The sequence below is a fragment of the Channa argus genome, chromosome 5, assembly GCF_033026475.1.
Source record: "Channa argus isolate prfri chromosome 5, Channa argus male v1.0, whole genome shotgun sequence".
Taxonomy (NCBI): Eukaryota; Metazoa; Chordata; class Actinopteri; order Anabantiformes; family Channidae; genus Channa; species Channa argus.
Genome location: NC_090201.1, coordinates 17,034,257 through 17,055,414, shown reverse-complemented (window position 1 = coordinate 17,055,414; position 21,158 = coordinate 17,034,257). Strand labels below are relative to the sequence as shown.

Sequence of the window (21,158 nt, the reverse complement as noted above, 5' to 3'; positions counted from 1 at the left end):
ACGTGGTGTTACGAACGCCTCCACATGCGGCGCAGTCTGCGCAGCACTGACTCTGGGCATAGGTGTTGCCTTTTAATGCTGTCGGAATGTTCTAACCAACATAATAACTTGATAAAAAGGAAACGCTTAAATGACAGTGATGAAATTTGTCTAAGTGTTTACAATGTCATAAAATTGTACTTCAAAAATGAAAAGCAGTAGAACAACCCATGTAAAAATCCGTCTTCCTCTAACCAAGAGTGAGGTAATTTAATAGCCGTAAGTTAAAAAAACAGAAAAGTGTCAATAAAAAAATAGAATGGCAAGTCACAGTTTTGATATTTCACCTAATATTTTTGATTTACCACTATTTAGGTCTTCACGACAATATTCTTTTAATTGTTTTTACTGACAGAAGGGGCTTTTTTTTACAGTGCAGCGTTTTGACGTGTGACAGTAACTTACGAGGCGTCCCTGGATGCACCGGTATTGTTGTTCCTCTCTCCGGTTTGTATGAATGTGTTGAGTAAACTTTTACAGTTGTTCAATAACGTTACATTTCTATAAAGTTGACAGTGCTTTTGCTAACATCACACTTACTGTTGGATGTTGTTTCAAATGGAAAACTAATAAAAGTGCTCCACGGGATGTGAATTATGCCTCTAGATCAACCGAATACACACCGAAGCTAGCTGCTAGCCTTAGCTGCTAACAACAACTGAAGGTAGAGAGTGAAGGCAGGCAGAGGAGACCATCATCCAAACCTCGATCAGTCTCGGTAACATTTGTAGAGCTGGCTCTTTTGTGTTTTGTGCTGTGGTAGAGTTGCACTGACTTTAAGGGTATATGATGACTACTCGAATAGAGTGTATATTTTTCAGCGAGTTTCACCCAACTCTGGGCCCAAAGATAACATATCAGGTAAGTGCTCACATGTTATATTTATTCCACACTCATATTTTGAGGTTTTTAGCAAAGAAGCAATACTCATAGTTTCAACATTTTACGTTCACAATCAATATCGTGTATTTTCACATAATTGCAAGGACTGAGATCTTGTTCAGTGTTTTGTTGTATGACTTGACCTCCAACATGTCAAGTTATCTTCAGTTTATGCATTGTTGAAGGGTTTATAATTGTAAAAATTTGACTTATGAGTGAGAACTTATTAAGCCAAGCAATCTTCTATACTTTCTAGTCATCTTGTCATCAGTGTCCCTAATGTCTTCTGACAGGTCCCAGAGGAATACATTTCACGAGAGCTGTTTGACACCGTTCAGGTTTATGTTATCACCAAGCCAGAACTGCAAAACAAATTAATTACAGTGTATGTAATAAAAGACCATTAACTTGGATCCTTTATATAAATGATTATTATTTTTATTGATAAATCAATGTTATGTTTAAATAATTTATTGCTGATGTGTTTATGTTTACCAGCAACTAGCATGTTCTTTTTATTTGTTGTTGTTAATGTTAAACTCTCCTTTTACGCTTTCTTTTAGCACGGCCATGGGCAAGAAGCTAATTGGCTGCCCTGTGTGCATCGAACATAAAAAGTATAGCCGAAATGCCCTTCTGTTTAATCTTGGCCTTGTGTGCGATGCCCAAACCAACACTTGTGCCCTCGAGCCGATTGTCAAGAAGCTGTCCGGGTACCTCACTACTCTGGAGGTAGCGAATAATTGATTTGAACATCCTTGTAATATATCATTGCTTTAATTAAGGTACTATTCTAACAGTAAAAAGAGATCTAAGAAGTGATTTTAAATCTTGTTCTCTTGTTGCAGCTGGAAAGTGGTTTCATTTCCAATGAGGAGAGTAAGCAGAAGCTTTTACCCATTATGTCAACCTTATTAGAAGAACTCAATGCCTCAGGAGCCTGCACCTTACCCATAGGTATTCTTTTTTTAATGAATTCTGTTCGAGTTCTGCCAATTTAGAACTTACTTGATAAAAAAAAAATGATATGTAGATAAGACATAAGTATGAGCAAATGTTTTTCAACTTTCAATTTTAAGTTATGAAAAAAGACTGTTTTTTGCCTCTATGTTAGATGAGTCTAACACCATCCACTTAAAGCTGATCCAGCTGCGAAAAGATCCCCCTATTGTCCAGGAGTACGATGTGCCTGTTTTCATCCAGTGCAAAGACCATTTTATCAAATCTCAGTGGGATCTTACAACTCAACAGGTACACTGTCCATCAGCAGCATGTTCCTAGTATTGGAAAAACTCTGTAATAAAATATGGTAAAATTCTAAGAAGCACAGAGGAAAAGATTAGTGAGTAGGAACCCTGTTATCAGCTGTAAATCAAGTCATATGAAAGCCTCCGTCACATTCATCAATTTATAGATGGAAAGGAACGAGGAGTGTAGGAAGATGTGTCATTTATTGGTGCAATAATGTATTATTGCTGTAACAATGAACTGAACTGTAAGATTCTTGTAGATAGGAATGTGCATACATAGAGCATTTGAAACTATAACTCCGGTCATGCCACTTAACACAAACAAATAACGATGCATTATATTTTGCTGCCTGTAGATCCTGCCCTATATTGATGGATTCAGACATATTCAAAAGATTTCAGCTGAAGCGGATGTAGAACTGAATCTTGTTCGTATTGCTGTACAGAATCTCCTGTAAGTACACTTCAGCAAGTGAAAGGCAGCACACACCAACAGTCCCTGACACCTGTCAGAAACACTTCATTCATTGTCCGTAGGAAGCTTGATGAACATCATCACAAGTTGATCCAAAACATAGGACAAGTTTTTCTATATATTTGGTGCTGGTGATGTGTATTAATTTTTCAGAAAGCGGTAATTTTCACACGCAGTACTTAATAATGCAACTGGTGTAAGTTGCACTTCACTATCTTAAACTTATATTTCCAAAATAAACCAAGGAAAAATAATCAAAGGCTCCTTTTCCTTTTCAGATATTATGGTGTTGTGACTTTGGTGTCAATATTCCAGGTACTACACTAAACTTACACAGAGTGACACCTTACACTTCCAGTGCCACTAACACTGTAGGAGGAAAAATCAATACTTTGCACAAAAACACTCTAATATTTCAAGAAAATAGCTATTGGTAAAACCTGTAACCCCAAGTTAGTAGTTATGTAATAACTGACAAAGTGTTCTCACACTTTACTATAACTTGATTGAGATGTTGTCTTGGTAAGATTCTTCATTCCCCGTACAAATTAAAGGCACAATGTGAATACAGCAGAAACATCTGCCACAATTTTATCCATACAAGATTCTACGCAGTAATTGCTGTATTTCAGAAAATCCTTTTGATGCTGAGTTGATTTAGTGCCAAGTTAAAAAAAACAACTTATGATAAAAAATCATAAGTGTGTTTATGTAATTGTCCTAACACACTGCTTGTTTGTGCTCAGCACTGATGTTGACATCAGTGGAGAGGAGGGAAAGTGGCTCCCTGGCCACGTTATGCAACATAATAATTTTCAGTAAAAGTATTGTTACCTTTGACTAGTACATTTTCTATTTTCTTTTTGAAATATTGCTAGCTCATTTAAAAATATTTTTCAACTTACTGCTAATTTCTTCTCAAAATCTTTTGACATGGTCAAAATGTAATAAACTGTCAAAACTGTTATATCTTGTTTGATGATTGTTTTTTGGCCTTTTATTCCTTCGAGTACTCTAATGTGTACTGCACCACCCCTAAAGTCCAGAACCTCATAGATGACAAATCCATTCAGGAGGAGTGCCTTAACTACGTGACTAAGCAAGGTAAATAAGAGTTATGATTGCTAAAGTTTTTTTTTTCTTTCTTAATTTTGTGATGTGCAGTTTTCTGTTGCACTTCTGTCTGTCAGGTCAAAAGCGAGCCAGTTTAAGAGATGTGTTCCAGCTTTACTGCGGCCTAAGTCCCGGAACCACAGTCCGAGACCTTTGTTCTCGCTACTCACAGCAGCTTCAAAGTGTTGATGAGAGGTCAGTATCAATCACCGTTCCCGACTGTCAGCATCAGAGTGACATTAATGTAGATGTATGTCTTGACGTATGTTTTCTTTCAGGAGGCTGATTCAGTTTGGACTGATGAAGTCTCTTATTCGACGGCTGCAGAAGTATCCGGTAAAGGTGATCCGTGATGAGAGGAGCAGGCCACCGCGACTCTATACTGGTTCTCATAGTTATGATGAGATCTGCTGTAAAACAGGCATGTAAATTTTGCTCTGTCTAATAATATAAAATACATTTTGTTATAGAAAAAGAGCATGCTTATCAACTAGACTGGTGTTGTTATGTTACAGGGATCAGTTACCAAGAGCTGGATGAACGTCTGGAAAATGATCCCAACATCGTGGTGTGCTGGAAATGATGCAATATTAACTGAAAACAAACAGCTCTGTGGTGCAGGGATACAGACATGGCTCTACCAAAGATATCTTCAATGAGATAAACATTTTGTTGAATTAACAGCTATTGTGAAAATGTGTTTTGTAATTTATAAATTGGGTAAGAGTTCCTGATGAAAAGCACATGATATTACAGAACTGGGATCAAAATCTGTTTAAGTCACATGATGAAGGTGATATTTATTACCATCCAAAAAAAATAAATATTTGATTAATAAAAGAGAGACCACATACCACAGTGTGTCAGTTGATCTTAAATACATTTATATTGGTATAAATGTCAGTAAATTAAATGAAATTGTCTAATTATATTGTTTTGTAATCTATCTTATCAAGTGTATATAATGGGAATTTGCTGATAAGTCCAATTACATTATTATCCGGGCAAAATCTACTACATGACGCAAATGTAAGCAAAACATCTAGTATGTAAGAATCAAATCGATTATCTAAGTACAAACCCACAGAACCTCTCAGCTTTCCGGCATATAACGAGATAACAAAGTGAGTTGCTTACTGACCATTTACTATTACGATAACACGGAGAGAAAAATAAAGATTAACAATAAAACATGCAGTAGTGTAATAGTAGGCTTATTTCATTTGGTAGGCTACTTTATTGGTAAAGCTGGTAGTAAAGCTTTGATTGCAGGACCTTAACTTGTAACGGAGTATTTTCACAGATTGATATTGATCATTTCCTTTGATAAAGATATTAGTAGCTACTTATTTTTTTTACAGTTTTACTATGTGCTCTACTGCCCCCCGGTGGCCCCAAACAGCTACCGCGCGGTGTTCGCTTGGTTTACAGTAACCATGGTAACGTCAGCCAGGTACCTCTCGCTAACACTAGTTTAGTTGAACAACCACAAAACCTAAAGTAAAATCAATCGGTTTTATTCACTCGGTAGCTTGTTGACGAAATGGACACGTCGGTGATACTGCCTGTCGAAGCAGAGGGGTTTATCCAAAGTCTGGAAGTGTTTTCTCTCAAGGAGGTGGGCTCTACGAGGTAAGTTAGCTATTTTAGATTTTATGTTAGCAAGACTCCACATGTGCTGTAACAGCCTAGACAATAGGCGACAAAACTAAATTAAGAGGAAACGTCATAAAGTACAGTTGTATATGTATTAGCAATATAATCTAAGGATGACACCTCACTAACCCATTTATCTTATAAATATTTAAAACGCTATAATTATACATGTATTTGTTAACACCTGTATGTAGATAATGGAGTTATAATAGGATCTTTTCATAGGAGTTCAAATGTGACAAGTTCTGTCACATTTATAAACACATTGTAGTTTTGTTATAGACTAGTTATCAAAACTTTACATAATTCTCACAATTTCAAAATTGGAAGTCTTACAGTAAAGTGTTACTACCTACATAGGCTTAAAAAGAACTAAAAGCCTAATTTAAGGCATTTGCTTTCCCTATGAGCTGTTTGCTCTGTCCAAGGCCTACAGTAACATTGTACTGAGTCAAGTCCAAATGTAAAACGTAAATTTGAAGTAAAGAAATAGAATTGAATACAATTGCCACACATTTACAACATTAACCATTATTAGACATTCAATATGTTAGTAACAGTTCCAAAAACTGTTTTACCCAGAATAACCAAATAAAATCTGGAGTGAGAGTCGTGTGCCTGAAGTCGCTTTTTGTTTTTCTTTAGGAATTCAGCAGGTGATCAAGCATGGCTTGTTAGAGTAAATAACTGTCAATCATTTAACTGATTCTGTGAAACACATCTTGACACTTTTCTGTCATATGTTTGAAATGTAGTTTTCGTTTTTCACTTTTGTGTGTTGACAGGTGGTTTAGGCAACATGAGCACATTGAGAAACTTAATATGCAGGCTATTCTGAATGCCTCTGCCATGCATGATGAGTTTGTCAAGGAGCTTCTGGTATCATATGGAAAGGTGATTTTCCTCTGTACATTTTCTAAAAATATCTGTAGCATTCAGACAGAGCCCTAACAGTCTAATTAAAATTTCATCCATGTTCTTTCCCTTCTCCATTCTAGATACCTGTTCTTGTCCATGAAATGATCCTCGTTGAAGTATGGAAGCAAAAAGTGTTTCCCATCTTACGTCAGCTGCAGGACTTCAATCCCAAGAACACATTTCAACTTTACATGGTGGTGAGTGTGAAATCAGATGTAAAATGATGACAAACATGAACTGCTCAACACTGATTTCATGGGTTGTTTTATGTCACCTTCTTAGATCCACCACGAAGCCACAATCGTAAACCTACTCGAAACCATAATGTTTTACAAGGTCAGTACGTGCACAAATGCAAACTTTTTAATTTTCCCTATGAGTATTTGCATTTTTCACTGCATACAAATATTATTTAACTATAACTAAAAAGAGTTTTATATATTGTGTAGGACTCCTGTGATGCAGCTGATGACTCTCTTCTTGACTTGGTGGATTACTGCCACCGCAAACTCACCCTGCTGGCCAGTAAAGCAACTCATGATCAAGACAACCTAACAGGGAAAGCAGACATCTCCTCTGTAGAAGTAAATGAGGTTTATGGCTCGGTTGTTGGTATGACACATTACTCAATCTATTACAGACAAGTCTCTATTTTTTTTTTAAGTAACAAATGTCATCTTTTTCCTACCCGGTAAAGGAGTTGAAAATTCAGAGTGCTGCATTGGAGTTCGACATTTCCCTGAAGGCTGTATCTGTGCTTCGCTACATCACAGATCACACCAACAGGTATAGCAATTTCTAGGTTGTCAGTGAGGTTTAAGGATTTCCAAGACAATATAAGAAAATTTTGCCCTTATACCTCAAGCTAAATAACTGGTAAAAATTGTTTCTAAAACATTTGACAAGCTTCAACTAGTGAATATTTGGCATTTGTCCTTAAAACTTAAATGAGATAATTCATCAGTTAACATAAACACACTTTTTTCTTTACAGGATCAGTGTTATTAATCGCATGCTGTGCACTCACAACATGCCTTGCGTTCTGGTTCAGCTGATTGACTGCTGCCCTTGGAGTCGGCACAGGGGAGGTAAATCCCACATCAAGTCTGCCTTGTTCTCATCTGTTGTGGGACATTTTTGTTTGTGACTTTTTGCATCTGTCTCTCACTGTAGGTGAAGTAGAGAAGTACATAAACAGCAAATGGCACAAGATCCCTATTGAGGACAGTTTAAAGATGACAAAACTAGATGGACAGGTCTGGATTTCCCTTTACAATCTGCTACTTAAGGAGGACTGCCAAAGGAAATATGACTTCAACAATTTCAACAAGAATCAGCTTTTAAAGGTACTTTTTGAATAAAAGTTTGAAATGACTCCTTTAAGTTCAGGGTCTTGTACTGTGCTGTTCCAGTTATTTTAGTTAATCAGTGTATAACCTGATTTTAAATTGTAGCTCAGGAAGTGTGTGAACGCCACATCATTGTCCTTCAACATCACTTGTTAGAGCACAGATTCAATTTCGAAGGGCTGTTTTGACTTAGATATTTCCTCCTATTATATGCTTTCTCATCCTCTTCCTGTTACATTAAGTACATAACCACAGAGCCTTGAGCATCCTGCTGTAATCACATATTTTCTTTTTATGGAATCTTCCTAATTCTTGGTAGAATATTCAGATGAACTTGATCATAATATACTTGCTTTGTTATTTGTGGGCTTATCATTTTGATATGTGGCACAGCTCCGGGGTTTCTTGACAGAGGTGTTGATTGATCAGCTGCCAAATCTGGTGGAACTTCAGCGTTTCCTTGCTCATCTTGCTGTTACAGACCCAGCTCCTCCAAAGAAAGAGCTAATTTTGGAGCAGGTACACATATGCACAGATATGCACATCTCTCACCTCTATATCAAAATATTGTAAGTCTCAATTAATTGACTTTGTCTTTATGTATAGATCCCAGAAATGTGGAACTACATTGTTAGTGAGAATTCTGGGAAGTGGAAGTCAATAGCAAAGTATCAAGTCAAGGAAAAATTCAACCCATCTGAAAGTGACCTGAGGCTACAGGCCAAGAGGTAATTCTGAGAACACAGGTCTGACAAAAACTGAAGTTACAGACAAATTACACAACCACCACACTTAACTCTGTGATTTAACAGGTTGGCCCAGACATATAACTTAGATGTGATGGAGAGTTTACTGCCTGAGAAGCCAAAATGTGGGTCCTGTGGGAAAGAAGCTGCAAAGAGATGTTCTCGATGTCAGGCAGAATGGTACTGTCACAGGTAAGACTCCTATAGTGTCCGGAAGAAGGAGCCTTGTGATCCTCTAGTTGTTGTACTTTCCAATCCCTGCCAATGGTCAGGGGGGTATCTTTTGACATGTCAAAAAAAAAATGTAAAATTCAGGTGTCCAACAGCCTTGAGTGACCTTATACTAGCATTAAATTTAAACATAATAATACAACATACTCTGTCTATCTATCTGTCTAAGTATCCAGGCAGTGGATGGATGGGTAGATAGAGTAAATAAAACTGTCTGATCCATAACCATTAGACATACTATTTTGTATCACTAAAAATTTTGAAAACAGGTTGAAATCTTATTCTTAATATATGATATGTTCCTGCTGATGTAACAGGTCTCATTTATGTGTGTGCCTTTTCAGAGAGTGTCAGGTGAATCACTGGCCTAAACACAAGAAAGCCTGCCAGCTCATGACTGAGGCCACAGAGAAGATCCAGAGGGACTTGAAGATCAACACCTAAGACAAAAGCTGCTAGTACATAAAGTATTTGTATGAACTGGTGATAGATGCAAGATGGGACAGTCTAATCCAAAAGAACGGAACATGTGGATAATCCACAAGAACGGAACATGTAGATGATGCAGACTTTGATTACTAAATTTTAAATAAGAAATGAAATGTTAGTACTGAAAATATTTATGCCCTGGTCCAGAATTTCTTCAAACCTACAGTACCTTGCAAAAGTATTCATTCCCATTGAAATGTTCAAAATTTTGGCAAAATTCAACCATAAATGTAAATGTATTTTATTGGGATTTTATGTAATAGATCAACACGAAGTGGCACGTAATTGTGAAGTTAAAGGAAAATGATGAATGGTATTCAAAATGTTTTACAAGTAAATATCTGAAAAGTGTGGCGTGCATTTGTATTCAGTCCCCTGAGTCAATACTCAGGGGAGTATTGACTCATGTTAAGAACTATATTAAGAACCAACTTTTGCTGCAATTACGGCTCCAAGTCTTTTGGGGTATGTCTCCAGAGTATTTCTCTCTTCACATCTAGAGAATAAAACTCTGGCCCATTCTTCTTTGCACAATAGCACATGCTCAGTCAGATTGGATGTAGAGCACCTGTGAACAGCAATTTCAAGTCTTGTCACAGATTCTCATTTGGATTTAGGTCTGGAATTTGACTGGGTCATTCTAACACATGAATATCCTTTGATCTAAAGCGCTGGCTTTATGTTTATGGTCCTTGTCCTGCTGGAGGGTGAACCTCCGTCCCAGTCTTAAGACTTTAGCAGACTCTTAACAGGTTTTCTTTTGTGTCCCTGCTGAAGAAAAGCTTCCCCACAATATGATGCTGCCACCACGTCTCACAGTGTGGATGGTGTGTTCAGGGAGATGTGTAATGTTAGCGTTTTGCATTTAGGCCAAAAAGTTCAGTTTTAGTCTTATCTAACCAGAGCACCTTCTTATGTTTTCTGTGTCACCCACATGGGTTGTGGGGGTTTCTTATGGTTTTCTTCTTGCCACTGTTTCATAAAGGCCAGATTTGTGGAGTGCATCACTAATAATTGTCCTGTGGTCAGATTCTCCGACCTGAGCTGTGGTTCACTGCAGATCCTCCTGAGTTTCCATGGGCCCCTTGGCTGCTTCTCTGATTAATGCTCTCCTTGCCCGGCCTGTCAGTTTAGCTGGATGGTCTTGGTAGGTTTGCAGTTGTTCCACACACTTTTCATTTTTGGATGATAGATTGTACCGTGCTCCGTTAAATGGTCAAAGCTCTGAATATTTTTTTAGAATCTTACCCTGCTTTAACTCCATGACTTTATCCCTGACCTGTATGATGTGTTCCTTGGACTTCATGATTTAGTTTGTTCACTGATTTTCTCTAACAAACCTCTGAGGGCTTCAAAGAACAGCTGTATTTATACTGAGATTAAATTACACAAAGTTGGATTCTATTTACTAATTCAGTGACTTCTGAAGGCAGTTGGTTCCACTGGATTTTATTTAGTGGTATCAAGGTAAAAGGGCTGAATAGAAATGCACACCACACTTTTCAGATATTTATTTGTAAATATTTTGAAAATCATTTATCATTTTCCTTTCACTTCACAATTATGTGCCACTTTGTGTTGGTCTATCACATAAAATCCCCAAAAAATACATTTATGGCTTTGGTTGTATCTTGACAAAATGTGGAAGATTTCAAGGGGTAGGGATACTTTTGCAAGGCACTGTATTGGGTGTAATGTTTCTGTAATGTTAGTTCTTATCATATCATTTTAGCACACATAATATCCAAGTAAATGCCTCTTTAGTGAAAGAGTATAGGAGGATTTTGCTCCTTCTATCCTGGTGCCTGATAGTGTAGAGCTGCATTATACTTAATTACACCAACAGTAAAGGAATTTGCTTTAATAACTTCTTGTCTTATTGTCTATGAAAAACAAAAGTCATTTAAATGGTAAATGAAAAAATAAACTAGGTGAGAAAACTACTCTCCTGAGTGAGTCACTGATGTTTAGTCACTCAGTTTAATCTCATGTTCCCGTTTAACATATTACTTATTATGTTCAGACGTTACTTCCCCTGATTGCTTTTTTTCTGTATGAGTCTGAAAGCAGTTCAACTTTCATGTCTGATAAGTTTGTATAAACAGATTAGGTCATAACTGCTGTGATAAATTAAACCCAGATCCTCAACTCTGACGGTGTCGCACGCACTCAGCTGTGCTCCGGACTCAGAAGCACCCCCCCCCCCCCCCATGCGAAAACATTCCGGATGTCAGCACAGCTCGGTCTCCTCATCTCAGTCTGTTTTTTCTTTTTCTTTTTTTTTTCTTTACAATGCTGCGCTTCCTCCTACCAGAGAGTCTGACAGACAAAATGGTTAGTGTCTGAGGAGCTGTACCCGGTCCCGTTATAACTCTGATGTTACCGGCGGCTACAGAGCTTGGCCTGCGTAGCTGGGTGTAACTAGCCGGCGGTGATCAAATATTTCCAGAGATGTAGGAGAGGCTGAACACCTCCGTTATTTGGAAACCGTCAGAAATTTCTGCGAAAAGTTTTTCTCCTCGGATGGAAGGAGTGTGAAACAAAGCGGCTGCCACGGGGCTGTTTTTCCCCTGTTTTGGTAAGTTATCCGTTAAGATGAGGAAAAAACTTACGAAATACTTTGAAGTGAGAATAGTTACATTTACCGATATTGTTCAACATTTGAATATTAATCGTTAGCGCTTTTAAACACAATTATTTTATTTAGTCAGGATTTATAGATAGAGTTACTTTTTCTTAATGTCCTGTAGTGGTGTACATCTACAGTAAGCTACAGTTTATAAAATAGTTATAATAAATTGTTATGGCTAACCTGCTAAGTTATGTGAGACAAATCAACTTATAAAAAAACATTAACTAGAGAAAATAGTATAGAATGTAACTGACTGTAGGCTTACACGGTCTACCTGACATTACATGAAAATGGTATAAGACAAAAGGTTTCCTGCAGGCATATACTAGGTCTTTGCTGACAGAAGATTTAAAGAGAAGCTGAGATGAGATTAAAAAAGGATCAGTTTATAAAATATGCATTGTTATACATTAAATTGACCTACAATATATATAATTTTAAATACGTTCTACACTGACCTGCTGTAATATAAAAATGTTGTTCACATGTTAGAGCATCAGTAAAAAAGTAAAGGGGCATTCTGCTGCATAGTCAGCATCTTAAATTTTAATAGGTGAAGTACATTTAGCTAATAAATATTTTTAGTAGTAGTATATTAGTAATACTACTTTTATTGAAGTATAATTGCTAATGCTGATCTCTAACTCACTTTCCTTGCACTTATGTGCACCAATATTTTAGTTTTTTGGTAAAGATCTGTAATGTAAAGCTGATTTGTTTTCATACTACTTGATATTTTTTGTTTTTGTCCCTGTGCAGTCCAAACTAAAACTTCATGTGAAAATGTTGGCACATAAACAGAGAACTTAGTAAGCACTACAGATTTCATGTTTATCTGCCTTTCAGTAGTTATGGAAGAAGCCAGGTTCTGAGAGATACAATGTCCTTGGAGCTCATCGAGCTGCGTGACCTGCAGTCAACCCGAGATCGGATCGAGCTCTCCGGCACACGTTCTCCCTGCTCACCTCCACGCCTGGAGAGAACCAATGCCCTGAGAATCACCCCAGGAAAGGTCCCAGACCTGCTGAGCCGGGCTGGCATTATCAGAGTCCTGAGCACCACCCAAGACCCACAATTACCAGAGGAAAAGGGGGAAGGACACAACTTCCAACCCTGCAGCCACACTCAGCCCACGTGGTGTGACCTGTGTGGAGACTTTATCTGGGGACTTTACAGGCAGAGCCTGCGGTGTGTCAGTGAGTTGCTTATGTAGCCTATTTGTAGATCTGGGTGTGTGCATGTGTGAAGGGTTCTTTGCATGTAAGATCAGAAATGACAGAAAAAGGAAATTTGGTTAGAAAAAGAAAGATGAAGTCACCAGTGTTAAGTACAGGCCCTAGATGCCCTGAATTCCGCTGGTTTACACTTGTAATCATAAATTCAGCCAATCAACAGATTGATTGGCCATGCTAAATGTTTTTATGTTAAATGTTTTTTTTTCTAGAGAGATATAGGCTAATGTCAGGACTGCAGTAGTCACAAAGGATTAAATTAGAAGAAAACAAACGGTGCATGGCTTGGAATGGCTTTAGTGGTATTTAGGTTTGACCTATATACTGTTCTTGCTTAGACCCATCTCTGTTGCAGTAGCCTTGAACTTCCTTTTCTGTCAACTGAAACCCACTAAAATGCAGCCGTGGTTTATGTAAATCATTTATTGTGCAGGAAAATCTTTAACAGTACTCTTAATGTGAAGCTGCAATGAAATCATAATGAAAGATTGCAAAAACAGAAATACATAAACTGACGATAATTGCAAAAAAAAAATTGAAATAATGCTTACTGTATTTACATTTACAGTATTTGTTTATGTATTTTGAGAGAAGGAAATTTCCCTCTCTCTGTCTCACACACACACATGCACAAAATAATTGTAGGAAAAGCCAACTTACAGTAACTGCAGTAACTTTAATGGCCAGTGGAGGAAAACATCCATTTATAGTTGCTGGAGCATTAACAGTAATGTTATCCTAAACTTTATTATTATTATTTAATTATTATTTTGACTTCCGTCATCCCTACATTATTTTACGCCTAATACTTTGACATACCTTCAGCTGGAAACAGTTCAGCAAGTTGATTTATAAAGAAAGTTTTTACGCCGGATCCTTCCTGATGCAGCACTGCACAGCTGGGGATGGGAAAGAGCTGTTAAGTGTTCAGTCTCTTACCCAGAGACACTATGACATATAGCTTTTTAAATATTTTTTATAATTTTTAAGATTTTTATACTAAAGATGATTGCTTTGATGACGCAATTGATGGCATCATCAATGACATCACATAATTGGCTCTGAAGTTTTGACTTTGAAGTTTTATGGGCTAAAAACAGTTCAGCTTTTTGCAGCTTTGCTTGGATAATCCTTTCAGCACCCAAGCATTCATAGTGCATTTTCTTTTTGGAAATTGCCTTTTCTAGTTTTTAGTTGGCAACTTTGTCATATTATTTTGTATTTGTGGCAACAACTATCTAAATTCTGTGACTTTCTGTATTTACAGACTGTGGGTTCACATGTCACTACCGCTGTCGTGTCCTGATCCAGTTGGACTGCAGCTGGGACCGAGGCTCCGTGTCTGACCAACCATGTGTTGTGGAGCACACCATAGAAACTGACACAAATGTGGTAAGGACCTTTGAATTTGCAGCCTGATTGGCTTAGAATTCCCCTAAAGTTAATAATCATCTTTTTCTGCAATCAAAATTATTACCATGACATAACAGTTACAATTAAAATCTATTTATGGGGGAGGAAATTGTTATAGTAGCTTTTAGAGGTCTTTGGTGTGCTTCCTGATTAACGTAATTCTGCTGGAATGCTTTACTGAACAAATCAACAATATTGGCCCAAAACTGGAACCATTTGTTCCAGATGTAATAAATATGCACCAGTATATCACCCAGTGCAACTCACTGCACAGTTTCTGAAACTGGAAAATGCCTGATTTTCAGAATTAATAATATAATTGCCAATGAACCAGCACCAGGTAGATGGGAAGCCACCACCATTTGTTTGCAAAGGGGAAGTAAACTGATTTTGGAAGAGGAAGTCTTGTTAAGACACATAGAGCATTACAGTTAACAACTTGTGCAAAATCTGTTCAGTGTATTTAGTCACAACAGTTTAAACTGTTTGTAGAGTTCTTGAGTATGTATATATACAACAAAGAAACAAAGTAAAATCATATAAATTATAAAAATACATTCCCAGCCTTGATAAATAGATTTCCTGCCTCCTCTACATCTACATGTTTATTTTATTCTATTTTTTATTTCTTTATTTATTGGGCAGAAATGTTGGTGCTGAGGAGGAGATGTGTGTGTGTGTGTGTGTGTGTGTGTGTGTGTGTGTGTGTGTGTGTGTGTGTGTGTGTGTGTGTGTGTGTGTGTGTGTGTGTAGGGCTTTTACATAGCAGCCATTTTTTCTTCTCCCAAGGCATAGATAGAACCACTAACATTGAGAATAGCTCCTAGAGCATTTGAACTCGCTCACCTGATAAGAATGAAGCCATTACTAGTTATTAATAATGCTTCTGTTTTTCCGCTATTGCATGTGAAAATATCTGTTGTGAAAACAACCTCGCCTATAAAAGAAAAACAAAATGCATCATATTTGATTAGACATAATCATTATGTTCTGAAGCGTTTTTTTTTATTAAATAACTAGCCTACTCATCAGCATTTGAGGACAACTAGTATTGACATTTAGAAATGCCTTCATCAGTTGGACATATGCCCTTATTCTTTATGTTCCTTTACCTAATTTGATTCAAAGGCTAACGTATGGGTGAGACATTCCAGACAAAAAGAGGCAAATTATGGACACTTTAACAAAAACTGGTATTTTAGCTCAATGCTGTTTATTATGGTATTCTGCATGTGGGCTAAATTCTTAAATGTGGAACTAAGTCACTTCATTTTTAGACATAGTGTAGCATCAGTCGCCCTGGTGGTTTAAAAAGTTCCACAATTGCTGCATATATTGAAAATTGAAAATGTAACTGCTTTGCAGCTGGCCAATGCTCACCAGGAGCAGCTAAATTGGGGTTCAGTGTCTTGCTCAAGAACACCTTGAGGTGTGATTGGAGGAGCCAGGGATTGAACCACCAACTGTGAGATTGGTGGACAACCGCTCTACCTTCCTGCACCACAGTTGCTCCAATCTCTGTTTCAATCTCTGATTTTGTGTATGCCACTCAATCATTTGTATTTAACTTATTGTCAGGGGTTTTTGTGGCAAAAAATAACCAAGGAAAAACTGTATTTTATAATTATGTTCACCAGTGAAATATTGTTTATCAGTAAAGTCTTATTGTCCTCAGTCAGGTCAACATGTTGCACTGGGGCATTTTTCATGTCATCATCATATGATTAAACACTTTCTCTATAAAACACCTAAAACAAGTTAAACTTCTCTTCACATTTACCAAGAAATCAGGGTGACATATTTATTTTGCTTGTTTTCTCTGACCAACTGTCTAAAATTATATATAAAGAAGCTGAATACAGGAAATGTTTTTGCTTACAACTGATGAAAGAGGCATTCCACCAATTTCACACTTGAAATTCAGATGACTTGTCATGAAAAGGACTACTGAGACTCCAGCAGTTACTGTGTCTGTCCTGGCCCCAAAGGGTTTTTTTCCAAAGTTTTGTAAAATAACCGTAATGATGTTGACTGGGCGTATTTAATAAATTGGCCTGAGTACATGTAAAGGATTTGATCGGCTGCTGATAAAATGAAGTCTAGTGAAGGAGCTAGACCTCACAGAGAGGGCGCTTGTACCACTTTTAAACTTCTCAAACTCGTTATAGGAATAAAAGTAACTAGGCTCATTGAAATATATTGTACAATCTGGATACTTAAGCTAAGTTAAGCATGTTTGTGGTTCACATTAGCAATAATCTATAAAACCCCCATGTTGTCTGGTTCTGTGTGGGGGGTGACCCCGGCCATGGTACTAATTCAACGGGGAAGGAAGAGCAGCGATGGGAGAAGGAGAAGTGGAGAAGTGGAGAAGTAGAGAGGGGGGGGAGCCGCGGGTGAGGAGAGGTCTGGCATTTCCTCTCGGCTTCCAATCGGTGGTTTTGTGTATTTTCCAAAGTCCTCTCAACGGACCCGGCTGGGTGGTGCCTCCTCGGCAGGGGGAAGGAAGCGAGGCAGCAAGGGCGGGGGACTGAATACATCCTGTTTCACGCAGCAGACACTTTGTACAGTGGAAACGTGGCCGGTAGGAAAAAAAAGTCGTTCGGGTTCAGTGGACTAGACTGTTATCAAAGCGCTAAAGACATACTTCGTCGTCTGCGAGCGTAGTTACCTGTTAGCCGCTGAGGTTAGCTTCCATCGCCCGGTAATCATTATTTTGAACAATTCAGTCAAGCGTCCTTTAGTTACACGCAACTAAGGAGGCTTGTGTCAAACATTGGTAGTTTTCTTGCCTTAACAGTTTATGCCCTGTTCTTGACGTTAGAATACGTTTTGCTTTAACGGTGGTCAGAATGACAGACACGGCTAACAGCTCCGACAAAACTCCCTCCTTCGAGATGACCTGGGGCAGCTCCACCAGCAGTGGCTACTGCAGCGAGGAGGACTCCGAGTCCGAGTTTGAGCAGTACTTCACCGCCCGGACTTCTTTCTTCCCCCAAACCCGGAAACCTAACGTAAATGTTAAGCAGGTGAGAAGGACAAATACTTAATAAAGCATTACGCTTTTTAATACAAGTTGTAATGTAAAAGTAGAAGTGAAAAAGAGGAAGTAGAAGCAGGGGGTGATGGGTGATTCACGAAGTTCTGCTCTGTTATTTGTTGCCTACATTTGCCTTTCTGTCAGTTGCTTGGCCACATCGACCATGTCATCCATGCTTTTGGTGGTCTTATATTAGGGGGGTTTCTCAGCAGCAGCTTTTTGTTTGAATTTGTTTGGTGAAGCTGCTACTGCTGCGTGGGAGCACTTGGCTCAAGGGCACAGCAGCACAGATTGTGCTGGCAAAATAAACTTCCATGTTGAAGGGTGGAGTTCGTGTTCATCCGGTTATGGGGAAGCATTACTTTGTAAAATGCATGTCAGCACCGGGAAAACGCAGACACATCAGCGCATGTTTTTATTAAAACAGACACAGACCCACAGGTGAACTCAAATTGCATTTTGTGTGACGCACACAGGCTTCTCAGGTTTCCAGCTTGACACCCACCATTCATTTATTCACTCGTCTCTCAGGTTTTTTACACTAATTTCTCAATCACAGATGAGTCATGGAATGTTTTGGACTTATTCATTTTATGTTCTTTTGGTCACCCACACTCATTTAGCTCTCAGCTTTCTGTATTGAGAGACAAGTTTGGTTTACTGTAAAACTAATTGAAATTCATAAATCTGTCTCTGTTAGTCATTTTCATTTTATGTTGGTACATCCTACACAGTGTTTATGTGTCTTTGTAGGCATGTAGACAGAGATGGCTCCTATACTGTTAGCATATTGGAAAGCTCAGTTTGGCACTTATTGATTTATTGACTTGTTAAACAGCAGGAGATAAACTACAGTCTTTCACTTTCCCTGAACATTTCTACTATTGATCTTGTTCTGTTTGACAACAATTTATATTCTACCCAGCCCTTAATATGCATGTCAAAATAACTGGGAAATGTGCCTATGCATTATTGTTTGTTATACCAGTAAGAATGGTCACCGATGTTAATCCTCAGAACCTCTAGTGGTTCTACCATGAGAAATGAGCTTCAGTATACTATGTAAAGTGCTGTCTAAGATCTGTCAAAATACCTTTTTAAACAGGAAATGACAGTTGGTCAATAGGCAAAGGAAAACGATAATTGAGCTGTCATGCTGATGCTAGAGGCCATATGTGCATGACTGAAGCATGATTGGAGGTGTGCGGTTGATGAGGCAACTAAATTCACAGGATGTGCCTCTAAAACAAGGGAGGGTATTGTTGCTCCCACTTGTGAGAGCCTGAGCTGGGAGGCTATTTTTACATGAATGCTATGTTCAGGAATGCAACTGTGGGTCGCAGTCGATCCAAACAGCTGCAAGTTACACAAATCCCGCCTTCCAGCCCCACTTCCTCTCCGCACCCCTCCTTCAGTGAAGAGTCCCAACAGTTGAATACTATTGGACAGAAATGACATCATCATTGTAGCCTCTGCTTCGTTGTCAGGAAGTTGAATCTGATGCAACTGGTGCTTAGTATAAGAAATAATTTGTCCTTACAGAAAATTATTATGATGATGATGATAATTATTATGAAAACCTTCACTAGGTGTTTGTCATTTTGTTGTAAACAACCTCATGTGATCTTGTTTAAATAATAACTTGTCTTTCTTCTTTCCCTTACATGTATCAAGATTTCTTAAATATAGCCCCCACTTTAGATATCACCATTGTCAATTTTGGTCAAGTAAAGATGTTGTATTTTATTATTTTATGCACTTAAGACAAATCTTGTTGTGTGTTTATGGATCTATCGTCGCAGACTATTTTTAATATCAGTAATTTTTACAGAATATGACAAGTTTTAAGAAAACTAATGTGTCTATTGTACTTTGTATTTGTGTGGGCTAATCGGCGACATCACTCACCTCCCTGTTGTGGTTTGGAGGAGTGCATTAGGATCTGCTTGTTTAACGGTGTAACTTCTCACTGTCCTCTCTAGGATGAAAAGATTGAATTGGGCAAGCAGGAATTGACAACTCCAGATATTCAGCAGAAAGTGAAGGAGTACAATGCTCAAATCAACAGTAATCTGTTCATGAACATGGTGCGTACTTTTGAATGACACCACTTAACATGCATTTTAATATTAAGGTGTTTTTTTTTTCTTCAGTGTAACACTTTTGTCTTTAATTCAACAGAACAAGGATGGTTCCTACACTGGCTTCATAAAGGTACAGTTCAAGTTGGCGCGACCTGTGTCAGTTCCACCGACAAAGAAAGGAGGTCATGAAGCTGGAGGGAGGAGGGGAAGTGGAGTGAAGCGTCGCACCTCTTTCTACCTTCCAAAGGATGCATCCAAGCATTTGCACATAAGCTCACGCACTTCTGCTCGCGAGGTCATTGAAGCCCTACTGAAAAAGTTTACTGTGGTTGACAATCCTGGCAAGTTTGCTCTGTTTGAGCACAGCGAGCGACATGACCAAGGTACTATTCTTGATGCTAAAAATACTTCCACGTTGAACTCCTACCATGCTCACTTTTTTAATCTTATTTTGTTGTTTTTTTCCATCTCTACAGTTTATGTTCGCAAGCTGTCTGATGATGAGCATCCACTCCGTCTTCGCCTGTGTGCTGGACCCAGTGAGAAAGTCCTCAGCTTGGTGCTCAAAGAGAACGAAACTGGAGAAGTCAATGTGAGTAGAAATTTAAACATAAGAGTAAAGGATCTAAACCATGTGTTAGATTCCACAAACATGGTTGCTTTATGTATTGTACATGCACTGATGCAGTTTTTATCCATTCTTTATTTGCAGTGGCATGCCTTCTCCATGCCTGAGTTAAAGAATTTCCTGCGCATTCTGCAGCGTGAAGAAGAAGAACACGTCAAACAGATAGTACAGCGATACACTCTGGCCCGTACTAAAATGCAGGAGGCTCTGGCTGGCTCGACCCCTGGCTGAGATGACTCTGCTGTTGGGGTTAAACATGCACCTCTTGGCTGGACAGTCACCCAACGATGACCAGTCATTGCTGCATCCAAAGATCCCAGAGAAAACAACTCAGAATGCCTCTTCGATGAACGAGAGAGTGAGACAGGGCGCAAGACAATGAGAGAGAGCTAGCGCGAATGTGCGTGTGAAATGCGAGAGATGAGAAGTGCCTTACACCTGGAGAGTCTGATGTGCCTGAGAGAATGAGTTGAGAGAAATGAAGACTGGCAAATGACATAGTGGCCGAATCCCTCAGGGGAGTACAATGTGATTATCCTGTACCTCAGCTATGTCGCTTCAATTTTAAAGAAAATGTCAGTAATGGTTTTGGTAATTCAAAGTGTGTGTGTCTTTGTGCACACAAAGACACACACACACACACACACACACACACACACAATTTATAAAACAAACCTATCAAATATGTATTAGAAGAAAGAGCCCTGGAAAACTAAGTTACATTCCTGTTATTTTACAAAATTTATATTATGTCAAAGATTGCTGCCCTTTTTATTTGGTCTTGATCAATTTGCCATAAAAACCCTCTTACTACTTATTGAGTGATATCTTCTTAAATCTATTTGTTGCTGAATGGTACTTGGATTTTCATTTGAACTAGGCCTGAAAGTCTGCCATGTCCTCTCTACATCTCCATGGGTGCAATAATTTTATTTTTATTTTTTGTCTTTTTTTTTTCCACTGTCAGTTTGTGAGTGTGAC

At 38.3% G+C, this 21,158-nt stretch overlaps 3 protein-coding genes across 12 annotated transcripts; all 3 read left to right on the top strand.

The window, feature by feature from the left end:
- Positions 1–6: 6 nt before the first annotated feature.
- nprl2 (NPR2 like, GATOR1 complex subunit) lies at positions 7–4,612 on the top strand. Of its 3 annotated transcripts, XM_067505701.1 has the most exons (12): positions 7–486; positions 646–900; positions 1,215–1,306; positions 1,485–1,653; positions 1,770–1,878; positions 2,036–2,172; positions 2,528–2,625; positions 2,925–2,961; positions 3,657–3,750; positions 3,837–3,954; positions 4,038–4,180; positions 4,275–4,612. In XM_067505701.1, exons 2-12 carry the CDS (start codon positions 826–828, stop codon positions 4,340–4,342), a joined length of 1,140 nt encoding a protein of 379 aa, XP_067361802.1. In that variant the 5' UTR covers positions 7–486; positions 646–825; the 3' UTR covers positions 4,343–4,612. The 3 variants fall into 3 exon arrangements, with proteins under 3 accessions (XP_067361802.1, XP_067361801.1, XP_067361803.1); XM_067505700.1 differs by having other exon boundaries at positions 7–900; XM_067505702.1 differs by lacking the exon at positions 1,215–1,306 and having other exon boundaries at positions 7–757.
- A 145-nt stretch (positions 4,613–4,757) lies between these two features.
- On the top strand, positions 4,758–10,654 carry zmynd10 (zinc finger, MYND-type containing 10). The gene is made up of 12 exons (XM_067505696.1): positions 4,758–5,391; positions 6,201–6,309; positions 6,414–6,530; positions 6,616–6,669; positions 6,783–6,917; positions 7,031–7,119; positions 7,327–7,421; positions 7,507–7,679; positions 8,076–8,201; positions 8,289–8,410; positions 8,495–8,620; positions 9,004–10,654. The coding sequence occupies exons 1-12, from the start codon at positions 5,303–5,305 to the stop codon at positions 9,101–9,103; spliced, it is 1,335 nt and encodes a 444-aa protein (XP_067361797.1). The 5' UTR covers positions 4,758–5,302; the 3' UTR covers positions 9,104–10,654.
- Positions 10,655–11,410: 756 nt separating this feature from the next.
- LOC137128037 (ras association domain-containing protein 1-like) lies at positions 11,411–20,851 on the top strand. Of its 8 annotated transcripts, none has more exons than XM_067505704.1 (7): positions 11,411–11,726; positions 12,627–12,976; positions 14,280–14,404; positions 19,448–19,552; positions 19,647–19,932; positions 20,026–20,141; positions 20,262–20,851. In XM_067505704.1, the coding sequence occupies exons 2-7, from the start codon at positions 12,661–12,663 to the stop codon at positions 20,406–20,408; spliced, it is 1,095 nt and encodes a 364-aa protein (XP_067361805.1). In that variant the 5' UTR covers positions 11,411–11,726; positions 12,627–12,660; the 3' UTR covers positions 20,409–20,851. The 8 variants fall into 8 exon arrangements, with proteins under 8 accessions (XP_067361805.1, XP_067361804.1, XP_067361811.1 ...); XM_067505703.1 differs by having other exon boundaries at positions 11,412–11,726; positions 12,630–12,976; XM_067505710.1 differs by lacking the exons at positions 11,411–11,726; positions 12,627–12,976 and adding an exon at positions 17,277–17,454.
- The last annotated feature ends 307 nt before the right edge of the window (positions 20,852–21,158 follow it).